The sequence below is a fragment of the Sander vitreus genome, chromosome 7 (assembly GCF_031162955.1).
Source record: "Sander vitreus isolate 19-12246 chromosome 7, sanVit1, whole genome shotgun sequence".
NCBI classification, from domain to species: domain Eukaryota; kingdom Metazoa; phylum Chordata; class Actinopteri; order Perciformes; family Percidae; genus Sander; species Sander vitreus.
The window spans coordinates 18,508,666-18,534,523 of record NC_135861.1 but is presented as its reverse complement, the minus strand read 5'-3'; the positions used below and the strand labels follow the sequence as shown (position 1 = coordinate 18,534,523).

General features: G+C 39.7%; 1 protein-coding gene across 1 annotated transcript in view; it reads right to left on the bottom strand.

The window, feature by feature from the left end:
• Positions 1–25,858, bottom strand: part of cacna2d3a (calcium channel, voltage-dependent, alpha 2/delta subunit 3a) — a 166,607-nt gene that overhangs the window by 89,431 nt on the left and 51,318 nt on the right. Inside the window, exon 4 of the mRNA XM_078253980.1 lies at positions 14,882–14,941. Coding sequence (XP_078110106.1) covers positions 14,882–14,941 — 60 coding nt within the window. The remainder of the gene's footprint in view (positions 1–14,881; positions 14,942–25,858) is intronic.

The following is a 25,858-nucleotide window of genomic DNA, read 5'->3' as shown; positions in this document are numbered from 1 at the left end:
GTGGCCATGCATGCCACAGGACAGTGAAGATACTCTGGATTCACAGGCACACACACTGAGGTCAAATATTTTTTGTCAGTAATAAAAAGAGCAAATTGGCAAATCAACAAGCGTGTGGCCACCTATCTGCACTCTATGGTAATACCCTAGACAGGGGGGTATGAGAACAAGAGAGAGAGAGAGAGAAAAGGAAAGATTAAGCATTTCTCTCCCACTGCTCCCTGCAGACTGGGGCTACATTTTCAGTCAACATCAGGCTTGGCAATTGGCTGTTTGTCTCCAACCTACAAGGAAGGATTTCATTGGCTGCAGAGGGCATCGGAGACGGCTCTCTGTTTTCCTATTTACAGTGCATGAGCAGTGCGGGTAAAAGAGCAAGTGAGGAAAATCGTAGCAGATTACCATGCCAATTTCACATGGCAGCAGAAGAGCTCTGGAAAGGATAGATAAGGAAATTCCCATCAAACCGCTGCCAGCTAAATATGTGTCCAATAGGAAAAAAAACCACACAAACATTTTATAAAAAACCCCCGAATAGTGATGGAGGAGGTTTCACCCTACAGCGTGGATGTGGTATTTTTAGCACAGCTGGTGATAATTACCATCTATTCACCATGTTCTGCAGTAAAAGGCACTATTAGAAATGCCACCATCATAGCTGTACATTTACAAACACACACACACTTACACAGGTGTACACATACAGCGCTCACAAAAATATGCATGCATATTCATAATTAAACAGGTAAATAGCAACAAAAGATGCAACAGCAGTTTTCGATCGCAACTAAAGAATGCTCAACCATTTAACTTTATGCTCAGACAATTCAAAACACAATTAGCAGTAAAAAATGAATGGCTGCTACATCATTTGCCAAGAGGCAACACTACGGATGCAGAACGATAGCCAGGCAAAGGCAATCCGTTACTATTACTATAATGGCCGAGCTGGTGAGGCAGGGATTCATTTGTGACGGATGTCGGAACACAATGCGGAACCTCCCACATTTGGACAGGGACTTACTCTGAATTTCGTCTGTGACTATCAAGATCTTTCAATCCATTTTCTGGAAAATGTGATGCAAGTAGTTCTGTCATTACTTTATTTTCCAATTGATGTTAAAGGAGAATTCCAGCCAATTTTTATGTTAATCTTGATCGCTATAGCTACGCGAGTACTTTCGATAGAAAAAACCCCGACCCGAATCAGTGCAGGTAACACGGAGAAGCTGCAGCTACATGTACAAGCGTCCCCTGAGCTAAAACGGCAGTTGTCGGGGCAAGTTTTAGAGTGCCTTTGTGCCTCTTAACAGACACAAATTGCAACTAATATGTCTGTGCCACATGAACAGGGCCCTTACATGTCAACAAGATGCGTTTTCAACTCAGACATTGTTTAAATTCACCTACCCTGGTCCCTGTCTCGATCCTGCCAGTAGCTAGCTTGCCCTGCTAGCTGATAGCCGTTAGCTGCTAGCTGCCCCTCATGTCACGTCTTGAAGTTTATTCCCCCTAAAAAAAAACAGTAGTCCGGTAGTAGCTGTTAGCTGCTAGCTGCCCTCCGGTGAGTGTGTCCAGCCAGATAGCTGTTAGCTGTTAGCTGCTAGCTTCCCTCCGGTGAGTGTGTACAGCCAGATAGCCATTCGCTGCCGTCCGGTGAGTGTATTCAGCCAAGCTTCTGTGATAATCATCCCAATAACAATCCACAGAGCGGCGATGGTGTTGCTATGTCCTCCAGTTACTGAAGGCTAGCTTTAGCTTGCGCTTGGAGCAGCAAGTTCATCTGCCTGTTGCCCCTCTGTCTGTCTCATTCTTTCCAGCTCTTGTGAGGCTAGCTCTTTGTCTGTATACTCGGGTTCGAATAAATAAGGACGACCATCAAACTCAAAAGGCTCTTCCGTATGTTGTATATCTGCTATGTTCTCCATAGTTACGTTACTCCAAGCTTCTTCCCTTGTGAACAACTCCGCTCTTCATTCTTCACACACTACTCTTTACCTTTTCCTGCTACAACTGAATTCCCAGTAGACAGCGCGATGCTACAGCTAAGCTTCAGTAACGCTATTACTGTGCAAGCCACAGACATTGTTTATCAGTTTCTATGTAGTTACATAGTCACTGATATGGTCATAACCACTACAGTGCTCAATTACCTATTTTGAGGAGGAAATAATCTAAACTTTTCGCTGCGAAGGCATGATCTGTCCTATGCAGGACATCCACTAGACCACCGCCGCTCCGTGGATTGTTATTGGGATGATTATCACAGAAGCCTGTCTGAATGCACTCACCGGACGGCAGCTAGCAGCTAACGGCTATCAGCTAGCAGGGCAAGCTAGCTACCGGCAGGATCGAGACAGGGACCAGGATAGGTGAATTTAAACACTGCCTGAGTTGAAAACGCATCTTGTTGACACGTAAGTGCCCTGTTCATGTGGCACAGACATATTAATTGTATTTTGTGTCTGGTAAGAGGCACAAAGGCACTCTAAAACTTTCCCCGACAACTGCCGTTTTAGCTCAGGGGACGCTTGTAGTACGTAGCTGCAGCTTCTCCATGTTACCTGCACTGATTCGGGTTGGGGTTTTTTCTATCGAAAGTACTCGCGTAGCTATAGCGATCAAGACTAACGTAAAAATTGGCCGGAATTCTCCTTTAACATCAATTGGAAAATAAAGTAATGACAGAACTACTTGCATCACATTTTCCAGAAATGTAATATATGTAATGTAATAGTTTACATCAGCATAACCTAACTGTCAGACCTGAAGCAGGCCAAACTCGCTTCAGTGGATCAGCAGGGTGGAAAAAGCAGCATCACAGGTGGCCAAAATAAAGAGGGGAGAATGGTGAAGCTGGAGCAGATGAGAGCACACTGGAAGTGTAAAGTAGGAGCATTTGTTTTGTAAAAATGAAAAAGGAAGCACATGTTTTTCTTAACAATCTGTGCTGTTAATGATTGATTGATTGATTGATTGATTGATTGATGATTGGTTGAGGGGTAATGCGTAGTGTGACTATAAATATGATGATGACGAAGATGATGATGAGTCTATGATGCTGGTATGTGCTGAATGAATATTTTGTCATAGTATTATTTAGGACCCACCGTTACAGTTTTTGGCCATTGCTTACACACTAAAAACGAATGCTTAGACCAAAGCCTCAATACCTAAACTTCTTGTAGCATTCCTTAAACACAGTAGCTAAGTTTCCATCCAATTGTCAATCGAATTATCTAAAGTTCGGTAAAAAAAAACTCATGCGAATAAAGCTGGTGAAAGTGTGTTTCCATCCAACGGAATAAATACCTGTGCGTAATGACGTCACATGCTGTTTTGCGATCAAATTGGTATATTGAATTGATTTTAGACATCTTAAGGTGTTTCCATTCATTTTCACACTGAATCGCACAACATTCAAGCAAACATTTGCGAACAAAGTTTTTAAGCTAGACAAAATGGATCGTGCCATCTACCAACAAATGATCAATATTGCATAAGTTGTAATAGTGCTTATGTGCCAGCTGATAGTGACATATCAAGCTATAATAAGAAAACAACGACGCTATCAACACATTGCTATGATGATGCAGATGCAGATGCACGTAAATGCCCGACGACAACAGAGGCGGCCTGTGGTGTGGGAACGACAGCGCTCCAAACAGTTCTGGGAGATCGTGGTTCAGAGACACCTAACGGAAACCCTTTGGTTGATGCATTTTTGTAATGAGCCAAATTCTGCAAAAAGTGTGTAAGCAATAGGCAAAAACTGTAAAAAAAAAGTATGCATTTGTGAGGTGTGCTGAAATAAGTCCTATAAGGTCCTAAAGGAAATGGGCTCTGTGGTTTGATAGTTTCCATTACTTGTTTTGTTTTCCGTGTCTTGCTGGTTTTGAAATTATGCTCTGTAATGTAGTAACACTGCATCATACACCAACCGCATCTGCAGTTACATTAATCTCTGATTAAACTAAATTATATTACTGTGGTCACACACCATGCCAACAAGCATCTGGCATGTAAATGTAATTGTCATTATAATGTTTATTTCTCTCCTCCTCTGTCACTTTCTTCTTCCTCCTTCTCTTCCCCTTCCTCTCCCTAGTTATAGCATACTACATAGAACACAGAGTTTGTTAGTGTAATATCTCTTCTTGTTTAGAGGTATTTTGGTTTGATTGTGGCTTCTCACTCTGTCCTAGACATTGTGAAACTCCAGATTACACTAAAGGCTCTCTATCAGCCATTATCAGTTCTGGAGCTGTGTCATTAAAGCTGACACAAAGGGACACTCACTTCGCTGGGCTCATCTCATCTCCACCAAGTAATTGCTGGCATAAAGCACTGCTGTGAGCCCACACAGTGTTACTGCCCCTCAAGCAGCATTTGAAAACACAAACATACAGACAAGTGTCCAGAGGTGACACACACATGCAGATGCACAAACACATGCAAAATACTTGACAAACACAAGTACCTATATATATATATATATATATATAGTATATATATATATATATATATATATATATTTGAGTTTTGTTTACATGCATCAACAACAACATACACACAAGTACAGATAAAGTAAGATACATCAAGATATACAGAGTGCACTCCCATATAAAACCTGTACAGGGAACCATATATATATTTATGCATGCAATCCATTTGCATGGGCAGTTTGCAACAGGCAAACTTTCACAATTTACTCTTCAGTAAGCAAGATTGTTGTTATATTAGTGTGTGTGTGTGTGTGTGTGTGTGTGTGTGTGTGTGTGTGTGTGTGTGTGTGTGTGTGTGTGTGTGTATTTCCCCACTGTCAAATGAAAAGGGGTGGGTGGTAGTCTACACTAATCCCAGGCCAACAATAGTTGAAAATCGGCTAATGAACATACTGTTACAAGGCTAAGCTAACCTGGGCTCGTAGAACAACAAAGGGACATATCTACTAAAGGCTAACCTAGCTTGTAACACAGGGCTGGAGTGGGATTTTTAGGCCTGGAGTTTCATGCCTTAGACCCGCCCACTTTACTTCACGACTGGCTATATTAAAATAATGTAATTAAAACCTTAGTATATAAGTCTGCAATAGCGCACTGTTCTCTACAGCCTTGTAATTCAGTGTATTTTTGTAAAATATCATAATTTCCAATTCAGTGAAAACACAGTAAGTGTTGCTTTACAATGTAGGTGTATAAGAACAGATAACATCTTTACAACAACACAATGATGTTCAACAATATCAGAATCTATTTTCTGTGCAAATAAGTGTTCACAGATATCCAAACCTTGAAAATGAAATAAAAGAATAAATAAAAAATATAAATAAAAAGACATAAAAATAAAATAAAATGTATTGCACTTTCTAATGACACTATCATCTATTTTTTACTTTGTATGATATTGCATATTACTTTTATCCTATTTATTAACCTATTCCCTTTCAGTCGTAGGTTTGCATATTTACTATCCTATTTTCGGTGATAAAAAGGCATAATGGGTCACTAGTAACATTTGGACATAGAAAGTGGTTATATTTTAACTAATCTGTTTATGTTTGCTTGTTCACACACTGTGGTACAACAGCTTACAGTAAATGTGTCTTCCACACTGACAGCAGCTATTCCTTGCACACTACTGGTTCTGCATCTCACACAAAATCAACTTTTAAAAATTGTCATAATTCTCAGCACAAATCTCTAAAATCTAAAGTGAGTATCATTAATGTAGTGCCAAATCACCTGGCATTATTACAGTTTTTGCCTATTGCTTACACACTTTTTTCAGAATTTGGCTCATTACGTCAAAACTCTACACACAAGCCAATCAGACATAGCACTTGGAGATTAACAACTCATATCTATGCCAAAATAAAACACTGCAATCAAAACCTAACACTCCTTTCTAAAAATCAAATTCTTGCAACAAAATCATACACACAAGCACCATTTGAATTACTCTTTCATATCACCAGCAACACACTGATGGGCTTTATAGAAAACACTGCAGTCTTTGCGTTTCTATTTTTATTGTCATTTTCTCAGTCTTCTATAAAACTCAAAAGTAGAATTTCTGCAGTAATCAAACAAGAGTTTTTACAAAAACCAAACATTCTTACAGAAATAAAGAGAAATAGCAAATTTAGCAACAAAACAAAAGTAAAAAGTGGTGGGGATCTGGCCACAAGACCTCGTCAACATCACAGGCAATGTCTCTTCCATGTCCGACTCCTCTCTCTCTTTGTCCTCTTACTCTGACATGCTTGCAAAGTTCTCAAAAAGGCTTACCTGAGGCCTATTTGTAGTGCTAAGACTGATTGGTGTTCTGTTTTCTGTGCAAGTGTTTTCAGGTCTGTATGTAAGTGCCTACAATTGCCAGATGAGTTATGCATTTTGAACAGAGTGCTTTCCCAATGATAACAGGAGATTTTGTTTTTGAACAGTGTCTAATGTAAGAAAACGTGCGTAGTGTTTCGCAATAAGTGTGTTAAAGAATTGCAAACAAAGTGCAAATTTGACAATGTGTTAAAGCTATGGTTATCCTCTGTTTAAGGTATGCTACAAGAAGTTTAGGTATTGAGGCTTTGGTCTAAGCATTGGTTTTTAGTGTGTAAGCAATGGGCAAAAACTGTAATTATCTCAGGGCATTTTATTGTATAGAACAGGCCCACACCATACTCTTCATTAATATTAATTCTTATATTATTCACTCAATGAGCAATCCTACCTGCCTACTCTGGAGTTATGGGCTCATTGCCGGTGCTTGGTACTGGCTCTTCTTTTTCACTGTTAGCAGCAAACTGGATGAGTGGCTGCTGCTGAGGAGCTACAAGAAAAAGTTTGATTCATACCACAGCAGCATAGACTGTTAATGGTTTGCAGGCAACGTTGTATGTTGTTTTGCACAGCCGCTAGCATCCTGCACTGCTCGTAGCTTAGCTTACCAGTCTCATCATCTTTGGCGTTTCACTCTCAAACTGTGAGCTGGTTTTAATGAAAAAGTTGCTCAGTTTAGATCATCTGGCCGTGTCACTTTCCAGACCCTTCCTTTTATAATTGTCGCCTTTTCAGCACCGTTTTTGCCCTTATTATTATCTATTTTTATAGCTTCTTTTTGCACCAGTACACCCTGTAGTGGGCTGTATGAATGTGGAGAACAGTGGGCTGCAAGAAAAAATAAATAAAAAGAGTTGTCACGGAGTGCAGGCAACCTAGGGACAACATCCATGATATATTTCGCCTATGATTTCAACCCAGTACCATGACTGAACAACGCCGGCCCTCGCAACCAAAAAAAACAGACCAGCCCACCGGGAATTCTCCCAGTGCTCCTGATTAGCCAATCCGAGCCTGTTATAACATTAATGGTATTGGGCTCCTCTCTCTGCCTGATGTATTTAACATGAGAATGAGACATGTGCTTGCCTGGATTGTAGTGTGTATACGTTCCTACCTAACAGGGGTTGTAGAAAACAAGAAGAAAGAATAGTCTTTAAGTCTTTTTCTTCAATAATGTTCTCCGTGTGAAAGCATGTGGTTTGCAGCCGTCAGCCTGCCGTGTGCTGCTCCTTTCTGAATCGACCTCCTGAATAAATCTCTCTGCCGTTTGGCCTGGGTTATATCAGCATCACACAAACACGCCCCCTCAAGCGTCATGTCAGTATTGGCCCTGTCCATCAGCTAACCATGCCCACTTCTCTAAAAACACTAGACTGATATCATAACAATACACAGACACACATACATACACACACACACACACACACACACACACACACACACACACACACACAAAAGTAATCTTGTGATAAAAATGTAGCAATTTTCTTTTCTCCTGGTGTAACTGTTGCTTCAGATGGTGCTAAACATTTTCCAGAATGGTGTTCAAACCCCAGACATGTATAATGTACTAGAGAGCCAGACTTGAGTAAAAGTACAAGTGCTCTATCAAAAAAATAACTTGAGTAGAAGTTGAAGTGCTCTTTAAGCACACCACTTAAGTGGAAGTACTAAAGTATTCAACATTTTTTGTACTGAAGTATTGCAAGTAGTTTATTTTAATATTTACTACTCAAGTACTGAAAGTTAAAGTACAAGTATTGTGTTAGTTATTAAAGAAAGCAGTCAAAAGTTTGAATATCATATTGTTTATATTATTTCAATTTGTTTTGTATAGTTCTTTAAAAATAAAAAGGAAGCTTGTTTTTGGAAAAATAAAACTACTCTGGGCTGAGTTTTCCTAGTAACCAAAAGGCTCAGGATGCTGCAAATGTTGGTATAATATGAAAATGGCTGGTGGATTTAAGACAAAAAATACTAATTTATTGAATGAATCAAATTTGAACATATGTGTCAGTGGCTTGTTGATCTTTACATTGTTAGTTAATTTCCTATCCTGGGCTGGGACACATTCATATGGTTTGATTAAGTGCATATTGGACTTTAACTTATCATTGCATTTACAATAATGAGCATAGCTGTCCTCAATTTAGGTCATTGTGTACGTCTCATCTCCGGTCTTTCCTGCATCCACCAGGTGTGTGTGTGTGTGTGTGTGTGTGTGTGTGTGTGTGTGTGTGTGTGTGTGTGTCTGTATGCGTTTCAGTCGTGGGGGGAACTGAGCTGCAGCCTCACCCGCTGCAAAGAGCCGACAGAATTGAAACAGCAGCCGCTGACTTTAGAGTGAAAAAACAGCGTACACTGATGTTAAAATGTATACAGGTTGGCAGGACGGTCTGAAATGACAGTCTTTCGCTGTACGTTTTGTTGGTAAATGTGAGATGTTGTCTTCATATCAGAAACAAGGAAATGAATTTGGCAACGTCCGTGTGTTACGTCATCCCGTTCTCACTCCCGCTTGGTCATTGTCTCTCAGAGTCACATACTGATACAAAAGCTGATCCACTTTTCCATGTTGATAAGAGCATTAAAATGAGAAAAAATAATTGAAAAAAAAGAACTCTAGGGACATTTAGAATAGATAAAAATGTGCGATTAATTGCGAGTTAACTACGACATTAATGTGATTAATCGCGATTAAATATTTTAATCGTTTGACAGCACTAGTTGTAACAAGTAACGATGCAGCACATACAAATTTTATCAGAATAAAAGTATTAAACTCATCGAAAATGTGTACTGAAGTAAAAGTGGAATTAGGAGAAAAAAATAATACTCCAGTAGAGTGAAAATACAGCCTTTTAGTAGTTAGTACAGTAGTGCAGTAGTTCTACTTCGTGACTATACATCTCTGTCAAACCCAGAGTGAATTTATTGCAATCAGCTGAGGGTGATCGTGCAGTTAAAGCAAACACAATTTTAAGAAAGTAGAAAGAGAGACTTTTTTCCAATAAAAAAAAAAACCCTTTCTCAAAACATAACATTGTGTGACTGAATTGCATTATGGTCTAAAGGTGGATCTCTTACTTTTCAGTGCAAAACTGTCTTGACAGAAGCACTTGCTGCTTCTTAGGAGCTTAAACTCTATGTCAAGTACAGCAGCTTAATTTTTTTCTTACTCAAACACCACTATAGCTGCAGTAAATCTCAATAATTTATCTCAATGTGATGTTGTGTTATCTATAAGCCTGCAGCTAATGATTATTTTTTTTATCATCAGTTAATCTCTAATCTAATTGAGCAATCTAATTATTTTCTTGATTAACTGGTTGGTAACAGTGTATCCCTCACGAGTAAAGCTGGAAACAGAGTATGCATGTAAAAGGTAAAGGTAAAGGTACTTTAGTGTCACATACACATACATGTAGCAAAATTCATTCTCTGCATTTAACCATCCCTCAAGGTAACAGTGGGCAGCCATTTACAGCGATGTTTGGGAGCTTTTGCTTAAAAAATGGTTACAATTAATTGATTATCAAAATACATTTTCTTTTGATTAAAAGATCTAGTTATCTATGTTTAATAATAATAATAATTATATACTATCTAAAACCAAAGAGGCCACAAATGACAAGTCTCTTTGAAGCATTGTTAAAGTGATAGAGGGTGGAATATTCCTTTACAGCACAGAGGGGGACATTGCAGAGTTTGTGGAAAATCAACCAGGTGACCAAAAAAAAAAAGAAGAAAGGAAAGATTCAGAGCTAGACAGCAGTCAGTCAGTGGTAAAATGTAGTAATTGATCCACTTTAATGGCCCATGACAGCCGAAAACCACAGGGCATTCACTGTAATGCCTTAAAGAGCTGACAGAGTAAACACATACTCATCGCCACAGGCACACATAACACTCATGCCACCAACTTTTTAAGTAGTTTAGCAGCAAATACTCCCAAGTCGGCTTAGCATCATTTCCTCTTTAAAACTCAAGTTTTTCTGCTGTCGCTCCTCCTACTTGAATAAACTCTGTTCTGAGATGTGCATGATGTGCAGCAAATTCAGACAAAACACATTACAAGTACACTGTGTGTCCCTCTGTCTAGCGCTCTCTCACACACTCACAAACACACACACACACTCACACACACACACACACACACACACACACACACACACACACACACAAAGCTGCACTCTAAAAATGAAAGCTGATCAAATGGATTTTAGCAACTAACTACTCCCAGGGAGTAGTTTTAAATACTGAGTTTTTGAGTAGTAATACGACAGTGATATAATACCATAAATATTGCATGGTTTATGTTTCAGACCCAAAAGAGTAATTTCTGGCATAAAAATGTATGCCAGAAATGAATTGCTTCACCTCTGACAATACATGTTCATATTCAATTTAATCTTTAGCTATTACTATACATCTGCAGGCGCAATCATGATGCCTTAAACGAGCGGTAGATTTATTCTACTGAGATTGAGGATTTGGACTACAATACCCCGGGGTTTCCCACTAAATAGTCTATATCCACGACGTTCCAATTCCAGGATTGCTCCGTTGCCGTTGGAAATTACGCTGGATGTCGTTTTTCACCCAGATGTCCGTTACCTTCCGTTTTGTTTTAAAATTTTAATTTTAAACTCTGGTCGATTTATGAGGACTAGGGTTAACCGCTCCTCAGATCTCTGCAGGTTAAATCGAGACAGCTAGCTAGACTATCTGTCCAATCTGAGTTTTCTGTTGCACGACTAAAACAACTTTTGAACGTACACGTTCCACCAAAACAAGTTCCTTCCCGAGGCCATTTTGCAGAGGCACTGTGGTTTTTCCCGGTGCTTAGCGCCGCCCATGACGATTGTGATTGATTTAAAGAAATGCAAATGAACCACATCAAGTTTTTCTCCCATCCCGGTATGCTGTGTGGACTAGCCACACCCTCCTTTGCTGCGCTGTGGAGGAAGGTCTTGCAAAGCGAGACTACCCACTATTGAGTAGAGACCTGACAGACAAAGTTGAGTGAGCTAAGTTCATATATATATATATATATGTGTGTGTGTAAAGTTTGAATATCTTGAATGAAAGTCTGAATATATTGAATGAACCTTGAATATACTGAATGAAAGTCTGAATATATTGACTGAAAGTCTGAATATATTGAATGAATGAATATATTGAATGGAAGTCTGAATATATTGAATGAATGTCTGAATATATTAAATGAGCCTTAAATATGTCTGAATATATTGACGTTTATTTTGACATTCATTCAATATATTTAGACATTCATTCAATATATTCAGACTTTCATTCAATATATTCGGACTTTCATTCAATATATTCAAGGTTCATTCAATATATTCAGACTTTTATTCCATATATTCAGATTTGCATTCCATATATTCAGACTTTTATTCCATATATTCAAACTTTCATTCCATATATTCAGACTTCAATTCAATATATTCACACATTCATTCAATATATTCATACTTTCAGTCAATATATTCAGACTTTCATTCAATATATTCAAGGTTCATTCAATATATTCAGACTTTCATTCAGTATATTCAAGGTTCATTCAATATATTCAGACTTTCATTCAATATATTCAAACTTTACATATATATATATATATAATTTCCTAAACGGCATGCCATTATATATATATATATATATTAGAGATGCACCGATTGACCGGCCGGTGACCGGAATTGGCCGATTTTCACGTCATTGGCCACGTACATCGCGCAACAGCAACACCACACGTGCACATGCAGGGTTTCCGCTATATGCATGTAGCAGCGGCGCACTGCCGCTACATCAGCTGTTTATGAAATGTCATACAGTCGTATTTATACACAGCTCGAACAGTCAGCCGCTCTCTCTCTCTCCCCTCTGAGGCCGCACTCACGCGGGTCCCGTGAAATATGACAACTACAGTTTATCGGAAAATAGCGTTAGGCACACTGACTTTGATGAATTTACTGTTTATCAGACCCCAGATGAGACAAGAAGCTAACGTTAGCAAACGCTGTGATCCCTCTGCCTCTGTCGCCCCGCTGGCCGCTGTAGGAGACGCTGTGAATAAAAACATTTTTTTTAAAAGAGACGCTGTGTATTCCTCCGACAAGCTGTATTAACGTTACTGTTAAAAACGCTTTCCATGTTAGTGGGGATGCATACCGCTCAAAACCAACATTAAAAACGTAGTAATCTTTAAAGAGTTTAGTTTTGTTGTTAAACTGTGTGTAAAATGAGCAGTGACGTTAAATCATCTGTTTCAGGTAACGGCACTCCAGGGTACCATCTATTTGCTGGATTGTTCCGAGGTAACCGTCGGTAGCTAACGTTAGCAGATAAGCCTGTTGACAGCAACGGTAGTGTTCACATTTATGCACAATGACATAAAACAAACTTGCTAAAAAAGGAACTACACGCTGTTTTCAGGTAACGTTACTATTGACGTTCAAACAGGCCTGTGTGTGTTTTGAGAAATATCTTTATAGCCTACTGCATTACGGCTATATTTATTTTATTTTTATTTGTTATTTTTATATTATTTTATTGCCATTACCCATTTCCCCTGTTTTCATACATACAGAAGTTTAGTTTGCTAAATATATCAAATTTTTTTAGTTGGATACTGGATGTGAAAAGAAGGAAATGGTTCTTCTATAACATTGCACTTTAGATGTGTGTGAATTTCCCACCAGGAGTAATTTATATAGTTGTATTTTATAGCGATCGATTATCTATTTAAAAAATGTTCTATGTTCTATGCAAAATGTAACATTTTCTATTAAAGAAAAGATAAATAAATATCTGTGTGTGCTGTAAAGTGGTTAGAAAAAATGAAATCGGAATCGGCTAAAATCGGTATCGGCTGGCCTAACTCACAGAAAATCGGAATCGGCCTAGAAAGTTGTAATCGGTGCATCTCTAATATATATACATATATATGTCTATAGCATATTTTCAAATGCACAGTTTGTGTTACAGTGAGGTTGGGGCTTACATAACTACCATTTATGTTTACATTTTTGTCAGCCATTACTTTATCATAATGGCTGAACACCGGTAACAACGGACTAGACTAAAACTGTGAATATTGTACAAACATCTGTGTATATAAAAAGTATTTAAAAAAAAAAAAAAAACTTACACCCAAGTTGTAAAAAAGTGGAATTTTTCATTAAGGAATAATGAATGTTAATTCTGCACTCTGAGCCAACAGGGAGGCTTCCTTCTTAGAATATTGAATATAATACTTTTGCGATTGATGCAGTTTAACAACTCCTCCTGATCTCCTCGTGAGCTCTTAGGGCCCTATTTTAACGATCTAAGTGCACGGCGTGAAGCGCCTAGTGCAGGTGCCTTTAGGGCGTGTCCAAATCCACTTTTGCTAGTTTGACGGCGTAAAAAAGGGTCCGTGCGCCGGGTGCATGATTCAAAAGGGTTGCACTTAGTGTCTCCATTAATTGATAGGTGTGTTTTGGGCGTAACATGCAATAAACCAATCAAGAGTGTCATCTCCCATTTCCTTTAAAAGCCAGGCGCGTTTGTACCTTGGCGCATCGCTATTATGATGCCAGATTTGCGCCGTAATATTTTTATTTGTAATCTTTTGTATATTTGTGTGCTGCTGCACTTCCCTGTGTGTGTGTAACAAGTAGCACAATAGTGTGCGCGCACTGTGCATAAGCCTAGGCGCATTTTACTAATTTGCTGTTAAAATAACAATGAAATGCTGCGCTATTGACTTTAGACCAGGTTTTTCTTGGCCAATGGCGCGATCACTTCCCGCTGCCTTAAGATAGCAATACGCCAAGAATTCATCTGAACACACCTCCCTGTAAGACCAGCACACACTATGTGCGCGAAGATGGGCGCAGGTGCATTTGCTATTTAAACGACACGGGCGCTGGACGGGAAATTGACAACTGCGTCGGTCTTAAAAAACTAGCAAAGACACTTGTGCCAGGTGCAAGATAGGGACCTTAGTCTTTCTGATTTGTTTTACACCCTCTTCATACACATCTCACTGATGACCTATCTATTTAGTCCATTTCCTAGAACTGGGTCATTGTGGCTTCTCATTGTCTATGATTTTGTTATTATTAAACAAGATGGAAGCAGGATTGTGTTGTAAATGATCACTAACGGATGTTGAAGAGTTGGGGTGGATTTTTTGTTCAATTAAAAAAATTTGTGACTGTGACATATGCTGTCAAATTGATTATAGAGAGATGTGGACAAAAACACTTTTAAAAGAGAAAAGACTGTTAAGCTTAGTCAAGCGAAACAAACTGCAGAACAAGATTCCTAATGCCTTTTCTCCCCATCTCTCCTCTGTTGTGTTTACAGAGGCACTTGTCATTCACTGATTTTTTTCTCTCACTGGGGTCCAATCCCAGAAGCACTGGCTTTTGAGGGATAAATTATTTTCAGCATGATTTAATGAATGAGCTTACAACAACAGGGAGTGAACATGTTGATGACTATACTGTAGATCCACACACATATACACGTACCTGTAGGTCTGGATCCTCCTCGTGCTGTAGGTGGGCTTCCTCTGCTGCCTCTACCAGTCTCTACAGCAGGGGAGGAGAAAAAACGGTTTCAGTACAAAAGTGAATTGATTAGTGGGTCAAATAAGAATAGGCAGAGAAACAGCCCTAAAGAAAGAAGCTTTACAACTGGCTTTATAAGCACCCGTTAGCACTAGAGCACAAGCTCTTAGGATACACAAATAAAATACATACACAGATAGCGGACTGACGTTTGGCCATCTCGCGAAAAAAGGCTATTTTCCTAAATGGTTCAGCAGTAGAAGTAATGACTGCTTTTGGGTTCTTTAGACACTAAAATAACAAACTCCATCATCACCAGTTCATGCTGTTTTACACATGCACTCTCTTTCTCTCATACACTTAACAACACACTGTACACACAGACATACACACACACTCACTCTATCATCACCCCCTTGCTGCTACGGTCTGCTGTGTGTGCTTGTAGGGTGGTGCGGGTATCTGTGTCCCTTGGAGTCAACGTTGTGCTGTCTCTCTCACTCTCTCTCTCTTTATTTTCTCTCTCTTATGGGAGAGAAATAATTAACAATCGTCTTTTGAAAAAAGCTTTTTGTCAAAAGCAGGCAAAATGTCACTGCCATCCTTCTCAAATTAAAGATAATCATGGAGAAATTTAAGTTGCACAGCCCCTTTCAAAGTTCTCCCTGATTTATGACTTGCATCTTTTGTGCAGTGGCAATATTCCAGCATAATACAAACCTTCACACTCATGTTACAGTTGTCACAATTGTCACAGTGTCCAGGCAAAAGAAATTCCAATATGACACAATTTCATATGATCAACTGTAAAAACAACGGGCATTTTCAAAAATGTTTCAAATTGTTTGGTTTCTGATCTTCTACAGATTGTAAACACGTCTCTTCTCTCAGGTATCTTCCCACAGGCCCTGAAAACTGCAGTCATCAAGCCACTCTTGAAAAAGAACAATCTAGACAAGTCACTAATGAGCAACTACAGGCCGATATCAAACCTTCCATTTTTAAGTAAAATCATTGAAAAAGAGTTTTTTCAACAACTGAACCTTTTCTTGTCACTTCCGACTGGAAGGGTTTTCGCCCACACCACAGCGTTGAGACGGCTCTTGTTAATATCTTTAATGACATCCACTTAAACACAGATAGTGGCAAAATTTCAGTCTTAGTATTACTTGATCTCAGTGCTGCATTTGACACAGTCGACCATGACATATTACTAGACCGATTGGAAAACTGGGTTGGCCTTTCTGGCTCAATACTAAACTGGTTTGAATCCTACTTAAAGAATAGGGATTACTTTGTATTAACAGGTAAATATGCATCTGAGCATACAAATATGACGTGCGGAGTTCCCCAAGGCTCCGTTCTGGGGCCTCTTCTGTTTAACATCTACATGCTTCCACTGGCTCAGATTATGGAAAACAACAAAATAAGTTACCATAGTTATGCAGACGACACACAAATTTACATAACCTTATCGCCAGGGGACTACAGTCTAATACAAAAACTGACTAAGTGCATTGAACAAATTAATGACTGGACTACACTATGAACCGCCCAGACCTCTCAGGTCGTCTGGGACACCTCTACTTCTATGTCTATGTCCCCAGAGTCAGAAAAGCAGCGTTCAGTTTTTATGCTCCGCATATGTGGAACAAGCTCCCAGAAAACTGCAAGTCCACCGCAACTCTCAGTTCTTTTAAATCAAGGCTAAAGACCTTTATTTTTTATGTTGCCTTTCTTTAAATAATTGTTAATTTCTTATACTGAAGTTGCATTGTTAAAACTGTATGACAATCTATATAAGCATATAAAGAGAGTAAGACCGGTGGGACCGGCCCGTTCTGGGAACGGCAAGGATTGCGGGTGGATTACGTGTATAGAGCAACGGCTTATACATTGTCACATACTAGCAGCCTAAAATCTCGTATTTGATCTGCTTTTTTATTTGTAATTGTTTTTAACTGCTCTTTAATGTTTAATTCTTATACTGCACTGTAACTTCTATTCTCATATTTTGTGTTTTTAATTTTTTTATCGTTTTTAACTGCTCTTTAATGTTTTATATAAAGCACTTTGAATTACCCTGTTGCTGAAATGTGCTATAAATAAAGCTGTCTTGCCTTGCCTTGCCTACAGTATATAGATGGTTTGCGAGAAGCACGTCATTCAAGACAATAATAATTCAATGCATCCACACAAATTCATGAATGTGTGTTTTGACACACTGAGGGCCCTATATTTATGATCTGAAACGCATGTATCAAACGCCAAACGCAAGTAGCTTTGTGGCCGCATCTTGGGCGCTGTTGCTATTATACCGGCGGGATAAATGACTTTTGCGCCCGACGCAAATCTAAAATGGGTTGGTCTGAAGTAGCTACATTACTCATAGGTGTGGTTTGGGCGTAACGTGCAATAAACCAATCAGAGCGTTATCGCACATTCCCTTTAAAAGCAGGCGCGCTTGTTCCATGGCGGATTGCTATTATAATGGCGGATTTGCTAGGCGCACGCTCTTAATACAACCATTGGCACACGCCAGGAGCAATTCACAGCCGAGGAGACCGATGTTTGCTATGTAAATAAAGAAATGTCACAAAAACATACTTTCCGATGTTTTGGGCTCACTCTCACTGAATCACGAGGTTATGAATGCATGGTGATATTTTTGCAATGTAGTCTAACATTAGACTGAGATTACCTCACTATAGACGGTGCAGCTCTTCTGTCTCTCCTCTCCCGTGCTGCTGCTGGGGCATTTGGGTTAAGTGGCATCGGCACATGCAGTTCAACATCACATCTCCTTAAGTCCTCTAACATTTCCTCATTTATGCCATCAACACATCCATGATTCATGGAAATGTTGTGTAAAACAAGATCATATTTTTCCTTGTATTTATGCCACAGAGAGGTGGAAATGGACAGAATCCTTCTCCAAAGGGAGGCATATTGGATACAGTTCCTTGACACCCTCATTCCCAATGGTGTGAATGAGGAGTTTTATTTGCTTGCTTTTTAAAATGAATTGGTGATTTATTAGTCTTTTAATTTCAAAAAGTTTGTATTTCATTAATGCTTATTGATTTCATTTGTTTTTTCATTTTCTCATTTTTGTCTGATCATTCTGACTTGGTAACCCTACTGTCTGGATATGTTGTGGCTCCCTCTGTTGGGATGTAGTTGATGAGCTGGTTGTGTATAATAAACCCTACCTGTGTAGGATTGTTTGAGATTGCCTGTGAAACACGCTGAAGAAAGGCATCCTACCCAAACCGACCGTGTGGCAATAAAAAGTATTAATTGGAGTGCTGTCCAAATTACCTTTATATATTATTATCCACCTTAAGGATCCAGCTCCCAGTCTTCAATAGTGATTCTTTTTTATCATCAATTAATCTGATTTTATTTAAATAATCAGTTAATTGTTTAGCGTGTAAAATCAGACTAAACAATGGATTATTTAAACAAATGTCAGAAAATAGTTAAAAATGAACAAAAAAACTTGTTTCCAGAGGCTGAGATGACATCGTCATATATTGTTTTGTCCAACTAATAGACCAAAACCAAAAGATATTCAGTTCACAATTACATAAAACAGTAAAAAGCCACAAACCCTCAGTTTTGCTTGATGAATCACTTGTTGATTATTTTTCGTTGCAAGGTTTAACTGTCATTATATAGTCAGAATAGCACAATGTAATGCAGTTATTACAGAGTTATTACACACTGATTGGCCCAAGTATGGCAGCGACATCAGAGTATATGAAGTACAAATGTGGTGATAGGTGTAGGGCTGTTACGGTCATTTGTATATATATGCTATAAAAGGTGTCAGTCCCTCTTGCCTGTGGTCTGTGAGGAAATTGTACTCCATAGAAAGACTAGGGTAATAATGGCTGTCATAGAGCAGCAATTCAAATGGGCTAAAGGTGAAAGACCTGATGGAAGGTTTTTGGGCTCTGAGTAACCGCTTCAGGGATTTCTCTCACATACACACACAAGCACTTCTTTCTACTTTCAACTGTGATGCACATGGTATGTTCTCACAGAAAGTAATTTCACTCATTCACAGCTGGTCTTGGTGTCTACGAGTTTTGGTAATGCACTTCCATTCCGCATTTCCATTCAAATGGCTTAACCCGTAAAACTATTGCAATCAGCCAGCTTATGTCAGCTGAGCTGCGCGTGTGTGTGTGTGTGTGTGTGTGTGTGTGTGTGTGTGTGTGTGTGTGTGTGTGTGTGTGTGTATGTGTCACTGCTACTGTGTGTGCAGGCAGTCTGTTTTGGGAAGTAAACACTCTAATCTAGAGCCTGGCCAATCATTTTCTTCACCATAGCAACACACCTGGCCATTGCATATTGTTGCATATCATTCTGTGCTCGGTTCCGGTCGGCTATCGATTCATGGATATGTTCTGCTTCCTTCCTGGTCTGATAGGCTGAGAGAGAACAGCAGAAGACACAGTAAATGCCTCTGTGTTCTCTCTGGCCTGGATTTCAGATCTTTTTAGAATCGATTAGGAAACTCTTACGCCTATGTGAGGGCATCCGGGCATTGAAAGGCACCATAAAAATCTCATCTGTTGAAAATCCACAACAAAGCATGCTCTAGGAACAAACAAAGACAAGGACGGTGGAATAAAGGGAGGATGAGAGAGGAATGAAAGAATAACATTCTCTAAAGGTCTGAATGCTTAGCCTCACACTCCCAGCTAAATGTCAGCGCTGCCTGTAAAGCCAGTGTCGATAGAAACACTTTTCAGCAATTGTGAGTGGGTGAGGATGTGTGTGTGTGTGTTGCATGCGTGAGTGTTAATGTTTTTCTCAGCTGACATGTGTTAAGATATTAGACCTTTGACCAATTCTGCCTTGCAGCTGCTTTTGCAAATGTCAATCATTGAATGTGAGTATGAAAGTGTGTCAATATGTGCACGATGGAATCTGATTGAATTTGATGTGAAATGGTCTAAATAATGGTCTCTCAAATTGAAATGTATAATTTATCTTCCCTACTCAAAATTGGGTCTATTAATCTGCCATATGGGTACATAAGTGATTAAAAAATTGTGTTTAAAAAAAATTAAACACTTAATTAAATAATCGAATAATCGTGAATAAGTGAATATTCTATTCTGGCATATTATTCATGTAGTGTAATTTACCATGCTGGAAGATTTAAAGCTCTAGGGTTAACATAACTTGCTTAAAAGCAGGGAGTTTTTCAATTGGAAAAACAGATTAGAGATAAGTAGACTACTCACTCTGTGAATTTCAATTCCAGCATATCACCAGGATGAACACTCCAGGTGGTGTGTTTGTCTTTGTGTGTATGTTGTGTCACTGTGGCTGTATGTGAATGTGTGTTGTTGGGTACTCGTAGGGGTACAGATCCAATTATTGGCAAATTATCAAAGATGTTTATCAATATTAATAAAGTTATGAATATGGTTATTAATAACTTTATCAAATCAACAAACAATCAAAACGGGGCACCACCCTGAAGCTTCAGGGGCCAATATTGAACTGTGAAATAGTCTCATTAGTAGTGTTCACTTTAAAATACAGATCTTAACTTTGTTAATCTATCTGATTCTTTAAAGGAACAAAAGGAAGGGGGAAATTTGAGCACTGACCTGTGTTCAACCAGCAATTATTACAATAAGAACACAAATACTCACAGACAACTGCTAATTAAAGTATAGTAGAATTTATTAACTTCAAAATTATCAATGGCCAATCAATAATCCTTTGATCAATTAAAACCAATATACGTTTCTTTTAAGTACAGCAAAACAAACAAAACAAAGCAAACCAGCATGTCTCTGTGAGACACTGTGTGTGTGATGGTGTGTGAATGAGTGTGAGTGTGTAAGTGAGGAGGGGGCGGGCGAAACCCAGGAGTTGCTTGGTTATGCCCAGATTAGCTATTAGCTCATTGAAGCTAGGCTAGGTGTTAGCTGCGCAAAAGCTAGTTAGCCCCCAAGAGAGCGGCAGTGGGCTTCGTTGCAGGCTCCACGTGGCTAGGCTAGCCAGTTAGCTCTCAAACTACCGTGTGATTGACACAAAGGGACACCCTGAGGAGCGCAGTTGTTAAGCAGTGTGTGCTCTGTAGCTATGTGTTCATATATCTATGTGTGTGTGTGATAGAGAGGTTAGAGAAAAAGAGGGAAAACACGATTGATAGAAAGAAAACACTTAAAACCTTGATCTCTGTGTTGGTGAAAATAATCGCTCTCTCTGTTTACTCGAGATTCTAACTTAACTCGACGTTACAGCAGAATCCAAGGTTTTGTTTAACGAGAGAGAGAGTTATTTTCCCCACTCCTTTCTGCGGGCGCACAGCTGACTATTTCAGTAATTAACTTCCCCCGGCGGGGAGTAAAAACTACAGTTCACAGTTTCAACACGACTTCCACAATATCTGGATCAGAGGTACAGTCACAGCCAAACAGATTAATAAATCAAACGCACACCAGTAGCGCTTATTAATCAGATCACATTAATGGTAACACAAAATAGCAGCAATAGCAAGTTACTCATTAATAAAACACACTATTTATCTCTGCCCAGACGTAAGCCTCCTCACTGTGTGCAGTCCGTTAAGTTTGTCCAGCGGATTTTCCACGTAGGACAGAAACGGGTTAACCACTTGGCCAGGGGTTAACGAAACAACTCCACCCGAGCAGGGTTTGTGGAGCAGTTCAGAGTCGACTTCGATGAAGGAAAAAGCGGCGTTGTGTGGTCCGATTTCCTTGTAGAGAAACGGTGTTCTCTACTGCAGTTTTGAAACACGACGTGTGTTCCCGGATCCAGTAGTGTTCTTTCAGAACACCAAGAGATAAATCCACTTTCGCCAGAAAGTTTTAGCAGAAGCTTGCGCGCTTCCTGCAGCAACGGGGTTGCAGTGAAAGACCGGGATTTTTGGGTGGTCAGGTTATTTATAGGTTAAGAACTCATGCTGTGTTTATGGTCCCGCTGAACCAATAGGAAGACTCGAAACTCTTGAACGTGTGAAGACTACAATCTTGTAGTTCTTTGACTTCCGGCCAGTTGCGAGGCTCTTTCCCCTTTGGCTTAGACGTTCGCATAGAGGTGTGAACTCACCAGGCTGGGGCTCTTACATGCAGGCCGCTTCTTTGTCTCTGGCCCATTTGGCATTTTTCCATTACATGGTACCTGCTTGACTCGCCTCGACTCAACTCGACACACTGTGCGTCCATTTTCCATTGCAGATTTTAGTACCGCCTCAGCGTGGCTGGTCGTTATATGCCGGCTATAAACATCAGGCCACTTGAGCTTGTTTTACAGTTCTGTGGAGGCGCCACGCAGAGCTTTCGCCGTATACTATGTAAGTGGCCTGATGTTTATACTTGTGCGCTGGTGCGTGCATCGAGCCGGCCATGTGTGTGTGTACGTAGGCTATGGCGAAAGCTCTGCCTGGAGCCTCCGCAGAACTGTAAAACAAGCGGCGCCGCAGGAAACTGCCGTGACCTAACGCGACACACACACACAGAACGTGGAAGGTGTGTTGTTGTTGCCACAGCCAGAAGACACATTTAGTTTCAAATGAAGCTGGAGGCAGCAAAAAAAAAACACAGCTGGCTAAACTATTTAAAAATAGCGGGTTTGTTCAGGACACCCCCGTCTGTCGCTTTCATGTCACCTTTTCGGCTCACCTCAGCTCGCTTGGAACCTCGACTGAGGTGGTACTAAAAAAAAGTACCTGTTAGCAGGTACCAGGTACTTTTTTTCGTAATGGAAAACCAAAAAAGGCGAGTAGAGTCGAGGCGAGTCGAGCAGGTACCATGTAATGGAAAAGCGAATATTGTCTCTGAGCACGTTGGCCAGAAATCCTTTGTTTGAAAAAAATAATTCAAATGAGTCTGCCATGTCTTTTTGTCAATAGGTGGTCCTGCCAGAGTGTATGATGCAGTTTAAAAAGATAGAGGAAATTACTTTTTTTTCTCAATTAATTCTGTCGAGGCTCAGCCTTGGTACGAGATGACAGCAATAATTAAACTGGCACAGTCAGAGGGGCAGGCCCTGTTGTCTCCATGAGAAACACACGCTCACAAACACACACATTCCCAAGCCTTCACTTCAGCTGACAGGGTAAAAGCTGAACACACAGAGCTGACAAGACTAGCTTTGGTAACTAGATTAGTTAGTTAGTGCTAGAAGAAGAGTCTGCCATCTCTACCTGATTACAGATTCCTGATGCGTTTCTGCTGGTCTCCATCTTCCCTATAGAGCTTTAGATTCTCATCACAAACCTGATTAGACCACACCTGACTAGTCTAGTCCGGGTCAGGCTCCATTTTCTCTTGATTCCTTCAGGCTCATTTTATTTGTCGATTTGAAATCAAACCACAGGAGTGTGTTGTGTTAACAAGATGACATCTAGCCCCCCGTTGCTTGGCCAGCACTTTCTATGACACTTTGGTGTTGTCAGGTTGGCTGAGGTGATACATATTAGTGCAGAAAATGATGCCTATGAAGAGAACATTAGCATCAAGATAATTTATTTTGTCCTAACAGAAGGAAAAGTCTATAAAAAATATGCTTTACCATGTGGTTATTGACTATTTATTTATTGAATTACCAGAAAATATGCTATATCGTTATATAAATCCTTAGCAAGATATGAAATGAACTATAGTATATAGGGATAGAAGATTTTTGGCATATCGCCTAGCTCTAGTTTAGACCTAACTTTTTTTAGCCTGAAAGAAAAAAACTTCCTAGTGTTCTCTCAGTTCCCCTACACTCTCAGTTCCCTACTTAACATAGATATGTTAATATCAACACACTAAAGTGTCTATATAGGGACCACACAGTTTGTGTTACTTTTAACAAAACTACTGTAGTTTTAACAAAAGATTTGTAAAGGATTTTCAAACTTAGTGATAGTGTCAAATACAACACAATGGGTGGTCCTTATATAGACACATTATTGTGAATCAATGTTTTCCCTCTTGATTTAACACAATTTCCATTCCTATTTAATCATTTTTCATCCCGCCCCCTTTCACCCATCAGTCCATTTCTCTGACATTTGGAATCATCTACCCCCTTTCATTATCTGACATGCTGTGATTATGATTTGCCTGACAAAGGATGCAGCTTGTTTACACTTTCAAAAGTTCATAAACGATCCCCGTCATTTAGCTGTCAACATGATTGCCTTATTGTTCTTGTGCCGTACTTACTGTGTGGTTTCCTGATGGTTGAAGGCACTGACCTTAACAAATGCCTATCCATTATGAATGCAACACTTAAGCTGTGAAAGTTAGCAAAAGCTGTCATATACAGCTGAGCTATACTAACAACCGCTGAGATGCAGAGTAGGGGTGGACGGGGTGTCACATACATTATTGACTGGTAGAGAAAGTTTTGGACTTTTTTCTAAGCAGTACATTAAGCCTTGCCTCGGCACATTCCCTCCACCAAGAGGAGGCAGTGGCCTGAATCAGATTGTTCTTCCGAGGTAGGCGAAAACAAGACCGCAGTCAACTCCATGTCGAAATAGACTCACATAAAAAAAACAGCACGCTCCAGCATGCATTTGTATTTTGGGTTCAAATATAAATTTTCCTTTTTCCATATAATCTTTTAGAAATATTTGTTGAGAGTTGCCATTTAATACACAACTTACCAACAGCAACACAAGTTATTCCAGATCAGCTTTTTCTGCATGTGCAGATGGTAGCTTTGACACTTTTTCTCACATCTAAATATGTTTGCACCTTTAAAAATGGCTACAATATATGTGCAACCTTTCATAAATAAACACAAGCTAATGCACTTGAATAATTTGGCGTGCTTCTGCTTGGCCAAATGTATAGATTTTCCTTGGTTGTAAGAAGAAATGCCATCTAAGCCTTGGCCTACTGGATCAGGACATGTCCTATGGGTCTTGGTTCTGCCAGAGCCCTGATCCATCGAGGCCTGAGCTGGGCTAAGCGGGATTGGCTCAGGTCAGGCCATCAATAGCACTGGGGACAGCAATTAATATTGTCAAACCAGCCAGGGAAGAGTTGCAGCATCGACAAAATGGAAACGTGCTCTGTGACACTTTGCTTCCTCTGTTTTGCACATTTAGATTGGGTACAGGCCAAGTAGAAAGAGCATGGTGGAGAGACAGACACAAAGGGAAAGACAGAGAGAGCGAGGGGAATAGTGTGCTTTGAAACATCAAGTTCCAATAATCAATACTTGACAAGTTCTTAGCAGTTGTGCTGACTGAAACAGAATATAAAGGGAATACGAAGTGCCTTACCCAGCCCTGCCATTCCTTTCTTCTCTGTGTCATATTTACTCTTTCTTCATACTTTCTTCACTTTCATTTAATGCCTGGACTGAACTTTTGACTTATCTCTTTTCTTTACCTTTCCCATCCTTCCTGTCTACATCTCTTATCTCTTCATCTCTCAAGAAGACAATATGCCTCAGAAGACATTTTTACTTGTCACAGTAAGAAAAGCACAGTAAATGTATATGTAAATAATAAAATGAATAATGACGGAATTCCATTTAGCTACTTATATTTCAGAGTCCTGGTATTGTGCATGTCGGCTCACTGTGACTATCACTGGGCATATAATAGAACAGAGCCATTGATAGTGTTAATAGTAAACACTATCAATGTGCTTTTCCTACTATGACAAGTCAAAATGTCTGGTGTGAAAAGCCATTTCATCTCTCTCACTGTGACTTCTTGGTGACGGAAAACAACCAGGGAGAAGGACAAGGAAGAGACTGTCGCTAACCTGACATCTACTGGCTGGTTCTGCCATTAGTAGCCATCACTCTTAACAGACACACACAGACAGACGTAGCAATGATCTGAGACTGAAGACAGCTAATGAAATTAGGGAAATGAGGGGAGCAGTGCTGTCAGCTCAGCGTGACAGTGTTGTATGTCAGGGAGGAGAGCAG